General features: G+C 45.6%; 1 protein-coding gene across 3 annotated transcripts in view; it reads right to left on the bottom strand.

Moving 5' to 3' along the window:
• Positions 1-7,500, bottom strand: part of LOC139767451 (protein ST7 homolog) — a 136,314-nt gene that overhangs the window by 109,328 nt on the left and 19,486 nt on the right. For 2 of the 3 annotated variants that reach the window (XM_071696889.1, XM_071696897.1), the window contains exon 2: positions 7,421-7,500. This exon is cut by the window's right edge and continues 84 nt beyond it. The exons of the other annotated variant lie outside the window; for it this stretch is intronic. In XM_071696889.1, coding sequence (XP_071552990.1) covers positions 7,421-7,430 — 10 coding nt within the window. In that variant the 5' untranslated portion in view covers positions 7,431-7,500. The remainder of the gene's footprint in view (positions 1-7,420) is intronic. 3 annotated transcript variants of the gene reach the window in all.

Raw genomic sequence — 7,500 nt, 5'->3', positions numbered from 1 at the left:
ACATGCAGGAAAGCGATAAGCGTGCATGGAAAGAGTGAAATGAACCGATGCTGTAAACAGGAGTCGACATGCTGTCAATGGACTGAACCTGGGCATGTGAAGTGTCTAGGGTAAACCATGGAAAGGTCTGTGGGGCCTGGACGAGGATAGGGAGCTGGGGTTTCGGTGCATTACACATGACAGCTTGAGAACGAGTGAGAGCGAAGGTGGCCTATCTTCGAATGCTCCTGGCGCTATCTCGCTAACGCTGGACATGGCGATCAAGTAAGACTATGTGAAACTTACTCAGGGAAAAAAGGCGTAAGAAGTGCTTATCAATTCCCTCAAGAGTTCTATAAAGTAAATTGACTACATGAACAAGGTAGCTTTTTGTCTGTCGAGACTGTTTCTTTCTTTCTTAAGGTTACCCTGAGGTTCGAAGGCCTTACACTTGGTACTAGAGCCAGTAGAAATACCATTAAAAAACAGACATCATCTCCCTCTCAAAATCAGGCAGCGTTATAACTATATGAAGGGCAGATCAGACGTAATAATTCATTTATAACGAAATTCTAAAACTGCTTCTGATTACATGAAATGTACGACATTTTACTTCCTACGACACGACGGCACGACGCTGAACCATGACTATACAGACTTCTGGGTCAGGTCAAAGGCTAGACCTTGATATCAAGCTCATGATGCATCGGCCCGCATGTCGTCGCTTCCTGTGATTACACTTTTTTCATATTAGCTGAGACGGCACGGCCAGCTGAGGCCCTAATCAATGTCATCCCAGTAACGATATATATATATATATATATATATATATATATATATATATATATATATATTCTTTTTCGTACTATTCGCCATTTCCCGCATTAGCGAGGTAGCGTTAAGAACAGAGGACTGGACCTTTGAGGGAATATCCTCACCTGGCCCCCTTCTCTGTCCCTTCTTTTGGAAAATTAAAAAAAAACAGAGGGGAGGATTTCCAACCCCCCCCCCCGCTCCCTTCCCTTTTAGTCGCCTTCTACGACACGCAGGGAATACGTGGGAAGTATTCTTTCTCCCCTATCCCCAGGGATATATATATATATATATATATATATATATATATATATATATATATATATATATATATATATATATATATATATATATATATATCCTAGCCTAAACCAGGTACCCATTTTATCAACAAATCCCTTGGGGTGGATGAACAGCGGGGTTGACTGTGGAACGTCTGCCTTAACCAGGATTCGAACCTATGCGCTCGACCCTGAGCGGCCCGAGAATGCATCACGGTCAGGAACGTCTAACTGAAACTAACGTTCTTCCCTTACTTCTTAGAGAGAGAGAGAGAGAGAGAGAGAGAGAGAGAGAGAGAGAGAGAGAGAGAGAGAGAGAGAGAGAGAGAGACTTCGACCATGCCCCCATCCAGGGTGGATTAATATGAACCTAATCTGTTGCCTAGGAGACGTACCACCGGGATATTCATCAACTCACAACAACATGTTTTAAAGACGGCAGTGCGTTAGGCATTGCTGCCTCTCACACAGACACACCCTGATCCCTCCCTGAGTGGCGCTCGCCTTGCCACTCGCAGGTGTCCAGTGAGCGTGGACAACACAAACGAATTCTTGTGGACGAATCTATACTAACCATCAACGTACCCATTACCCTCCTGTGTATGACTTTATGATCTTTTAAAACCATATCCCAATCCAGGCCGTCTCGGGTGAAAGGAAAATGTGTGAGGGGGTTGGGGGTTGGGGGGAAAAAAGGTAGATGTTAATCAGGGCTTCACCGGTGTCTGTGGACCCAATTCTCAACAGAAGAAAGGTCAGAGGGAGAGGCGGGAAGGGGGAAGAGAATTTCACGGTATAACCAAGAGAACTGGCTTGAACTGTTCTCCAAGTGAAATGCATGGAAAGGGATGATTCACCGGTATAAACAGACGGGTGTGACATTTACGATTCCTATATGTCTGATGTATATATAATTCCGGTCCGTGACCTTGCTGTAGTGTTGTTCCTCTGCTCAGCCAGGCTGTTGGAGGCCGTGGGCCGCATATATTTGGATATTCTTCCAGTGGCCTTTTAAATTCTTCCACTGAAGATTGGCTTGTGATACTACAATGTGCAGGCACTGTACTGAATAGTTCTGTGCCCTGGATGTTTAATCCGTTTTCTCTAATCGTACTGATTGCATCTTTCCATTTCAGTGATAATATTTTGCAATCTACCATTCATCTCTTTCCATCAGGGAGCTATTTTCCATCGTAATTTTGGAACCACGACTCTCAGGATTCCTCAGATTTTGAGTATGGCATGTCTCCCGTCTGTGGTCTACGAAGTACAGACGCAAGTGATCCCAAGTCGTTCCCTATACTGTGTGTTCATTGTGCATCATGTTCTGCACACACTCTCCACCTCAGTTTCATTCACACTACAAGGTGATGTTGTCACGAAGCAGCGAGCTATTAGGGAAAGCAGTTGTGCCTTAAAAGAGGCGTCACCACTGGTTCAAGCCTCTGTCTGGATGGTCTTACATCACCGTGGATGGTGCAACTGTTCCTCTGTAATGTTCACCCAAGATAAGGTCACCTGACATCAGTACTCTGTTGGTCTTCTACTCTCCTCTTCCGAGATACGATGATGTTCGTGTCTGTACAGTTTTATTTCTCCACTCTCCCTACAATAGAGTTGTTGAGACGTTTCACCATCAACAGCGCGATGTTATAATTGGCCCTAAAAAAAAAAAAAAGGCACGTCTGACTTTGGGTTTTCAGCGACATCTGCTGATGGTATTTCCATATACGTTGTGGTTATCATCCCCCAAAGGAAGATATGATGACACTGGTTTACGTTAGCGTCTACTGTCAGTTGCTTGTGAGCTGAACTCTTTACTACGGTAGCCGCGGAAACTGCCAGATTTACCTGTTGTCATCCATTTGGTAAGAAAAATAACCATCTTCTAATTTACTTATTACCTGTTTTATGCTTTAATGGCACAATGACAACATGGTTACATTTATGAATAAATGGAGGTAACTCTACACTCTTGGAACACCCCCATTTTATCTTCTTCTATCGACTGGGCTTTTAAATACCACATTGTTCTGAATATTTACAGTTTCTTCACTCAGGATGTCAACAACTGTATTACCAAAAAAAAAAAAAAAAAAGCAGTTCCTCACAGCCTGAGTTTCCTGTGGCACACCTTCGTGTATTGTTGCTCTATCATATCATCCAGGTCAGGTGATAATTATCTTGAGAAACTTAAAAGTTCACTGTTATCTCCACTCAACCCCTCGACCACGACGGTACCAACCCTGGGTACAACGGCGTGACCTTTGCGCCGACCCAAACACCAGGCCGTCCCGCGTGGGAGTCGACCGACCCGTCATGCTTGAAGGATTCTCTTCCTCTCCTCTAGTGTGGTCAGCTAGAGTACCTTTCTCGTACGTGTGCACATTTCATCCTTCTTAATTCTAACAACAACTTCCCCCCCGCCGACACGCATCGCTGGACCCACTCTCGCGAACCCATGCACTCCTCCTCGTGGGGGGGGGGGGGAACCAAGCCAGTGCTACACCACCCTAACGTGATGCTGTGGACACTTGACAGTGAACAGATCATGTTTCGTGTCCTTCAGAACCCATCTGATGTGACTCTTGCATGTCGCGTTTTTACCGACTGATCCTTGTGGCTTCCTACACCAACCGGATGTTCAGATTTCCTCTGTTTTCACAGTTTCCTATCTCCAATATTTGACAGTCATCTACCCTGAACATCAACCCTTTGTCTACCCTTTCTGCAACTTATCAAGATTGTGCTGCAAGTTTCTTACACGCTAAAATGCGTCTTACCTCTTATCAGTATCGAATCATATGCAAACCTATTGATGTACCATCCAAGTCCATCACAAAAATCACCTACAATGTAGAAATCATCAATAACAGAGACCCCGAACACCGGGTTCAACTCCGCGAACATACATACATAGCTGCCGAGCGTGCGTACTTGGTTGCCAGCGACTTGTATAAATACATTTAAGAAGCTATTCCTTCGGGATTACCAGGATTACATAACCAACTCTTAACAGCCACCACAGTGTGACGTACGACATCAACAATTCTCCGACAATCCGAAAATACATAACTACCCTAACCATCTCTACTACTCTCCGAGATGTTGCTTATTCCTAACTCACTCAAAGCCATTAAATTTGTGGGGATCTGCAGGTCCATGCAGGGCCTGTGTACGCTTCATGATACGTTATGGTGGTGCTGGAGGATCCTCTACCCGTGACACCGGGGCTGCAACCAACAGCTCAGTTGTACGGATCTTCTACATCATGACAAGCCTGGCTCATTCCGATGATACTCGTACACACATTTCTTATACTTAAGTAGATATTATCTCTTTAATGATATCTCCATCCACTTCTCTTTGGCTCAGTCTCTATCCTATGTCCACAACTCCATGTCTGAGACGGTATTACCTCAACACCATCCTGTCACTGTACTTCTCCAGCCATCTCCGGTCCCGCGGGTTTGAAGTTCCTGCAGGGCAACTCACTCACGCACGTTACCATATGTACCATATCATCCACAGTGGGGCAGATCGAGGTCTTCCCCTCCTCTACAACTCATTTTAGTCACTTCTGGCAACATCCTCCTCCTCCTCCTCGCTCCACAGCACTGGGCTTCCTGCAGATGTCTCCTAGTTTCCTCACGTGAGAAGATAAAGCTGCTGCAAGGATCCTGCAGCCGAGGCTGGCGGGACCATACGTCACATACATACTCCTGAAACATCCTAAGGTCCACGTTTTCTGTGACAATTTCCTGTGATCAAAATATACTTTACTCCTCACGATCCTCCACACAATAACGTTCGGGTAATAAATCTTATGTGAGCGTGATGTTATCTCTAAACTCAACATGCTGGTTACTGCATTACGTTTACAATGATAAGTTTTAACGAAGACCGATTCGTTTTTCCCCATTTCCCATCATTACAATGTTCGGATTAGATCTCCCTCGCTTGTTATGTTACCATCGCTCACATCGAAAAACTCTCCCCGACCAGTGTTTGAATTCTCTCTCTCTCTAGCACATATGCTGCTGACCTCCTAATCAGCCTGCCCTTGCCACCAGCTTGGAAATCTAACAAGAACAGTAGGGACCTTCTAAGGACAAGACTTGGGATCTACATTTCAGACACACAACCATTTCATACCATAGTTGTTCTTTCCTGTCCGGTGAAATTCCAAGAGACTTTGCGTGGATGATCTCGTTCGAAAACTATGTTGTCTCTCGAATACTTTCAGCCAGCCACGAGACCTTTTGTTTCCTCGGTTATCATGCACACCACGCCAGTGATGTGTGTGTGTGTGTGTGTGTGTGTAAGTGTGTCTGTGTCTGATTGTGTCTGTGTGTGAGAGTGAGTGTGTGCTCCTCCTACAATTGTAAATAGTCTCCTACCAAAGACATGTCCCTCCTCCGGAAAGCATGTGATAAAAACCTGTTACCGTAAAGAACCATTTCACTTCGGTATTTCTACAGGAAACAGCCATAAATAACAATCGGGACAAACAAACAGCGGTGCCCAACGCATCACGATTTACATGAATCATTGGAAAAAAAAAAAAAAGTGTTTCGCATAGTGGTAAAATTTCTTGGGTTGACGGGGGTGGGGTGAGGGGGACTTGACGTGGTCACAGACCTGGTGCAGCATCCTCGTGCATGACCAGGTCGGTATCGAAGTCTTGACCCCCTGTACATGTCCATGCACACCTGACACACCACTAATACTGACTAAATCATCTACTAGACTCACATGGAAACAAAAAATAAATTACCAGAGTGGACTGATAACAGGGAACTCCCTGTACAAATGGGTCTGCGGGTCTGCTGGTATGGGCCAGCTGTGATAACGTGAGGAAGGAAAAACGGTGTACACTTCATGTGTAATAATAATAATAATACGTAACCCAGAGTACCTGACACAGCCAAACAGGATGTATGTCTTATTTAGACGTTTGACAATTTTCGTTTTTGTTCCCCTCGAACGATGATGATTCCTGTAACCTCTGTGTGTGTGTGTGTGTGTGTGTGTGTGTGTGTGTGTGTGTGTGTGTGTGTGTGTGTGTGTGTGTGTGTGTTGCTCTCGATGTGGGTGGGTGTGGGAACAGCTGTGTCTCCTGGCTGGCTGGCCGGCAAGCAGTCTGCCTCACCCACCCACCACACATCCCGGCCCACATGCACGTCTCACCAACACATTACGAAACTTCCATGAAATCATGTATATATATATATATATATATATATATATATATATATATATATATATATATATATACACACACACACGAGACCTAACTGGGCAGTAGAGCCAGGAGGAAGACGTACCTCCCCCTCCTGAACCCCAGGGAACAACACCACAGCCCGACAGTACAAGCCTTTTAGGGCTGTACTGACCTAACCCGTTAGGGTGAAGTTAAAGGTCACGTCTTCATACCCATGGATCATATCGTCCTGCTCCTCAGGTGTGTGTGTGTGTGTGTGTGTGTGTGTGCGGAGGAAGGGGGAGCTACTACAGTACATTCTGTTGTTTGTAGTCCTTCACCACTCTAACACATATTCATTAGGGGCAACGACATGACCCATGAGTGATTTCTATCAGAATATATATATATATATATATATATATATATATATACACACAATATGCGACCGGGAAGGTTGTGGCGTGCCTTGAAGGGGATACACGAGTGTGACGCTCAGCTGCAAGCACAGGGAGCAGCAGCAGCAGCAGCAGATGGTGGCACAAACCCCAGTCATCTTAGCAGTGAACTAAGTGGGTTGGCTGGGGGAGGGGAGGATTCGACTTCCTGAGGAGACGTGAGAGGGAAGACAACTCGAGCTAAAGTACAGCTGGCTACAGAGGCCTGGTGTACACACACACACACACACACACCACACACACACACCAAGGGGATACAGCAGACGAGACATGAGCATGTCTGGCCCAGGCCATGCACATGGATCCAAGGCCACATGACACGAATTCTATTAGATGAGAAGGAGCCCCACCATGAAGTAACAGGCTCATAAGGGGTAACTATGGAGGTACTCAGGGTAACTATGGAGGTAGTCAGCTGATCAGGGTAAGTATGGAGGTACTCAAAGGATGGGGTAAGTATGCTAGTAGTTACGTGGTAGGGTAACTGTAGATGTAGTTAGCTAATGAGGGTATCTATAAGAAGTAGTTCTCTGATGGGGGTAACTATGGAGGCAGTTAAGGTGATGGGGGGGTAACTATGGATATAGTTAGATGATGGGGGTAATTACAGAGGTAGTCAGGTAATGAGGGGGTAATTATGGAGGTAGTGGGGTGATTCTAAGGCACTGAGGGAGGGAGTCACTTACAGTCCAACATGTTGAGGCTGGCTGGGCGACGCGGCGCGGCGCGGCGCGGCAGAGGAGGCGCCGCTGGTAAGGTTCACCAG

The sequence above is a fragment of the Panulirus ornatus genome, chromosome 4 (genome assembly GCF_036320965.1).
Source record: "Panulirus ornatus isolate Po-2019 chromosome 4, ASM3632096v1, whole genome shotgun sequence".
Lineage (NCBI taxonomy): Eukaryota > Metazoa > Arthropoda > Malacostraca > Decapoda > Palinuridae > Panulirus > Panulirus ornatus.
This window is presented reverse-complemented; position numbering and strand designations above follow the sequence as displayed.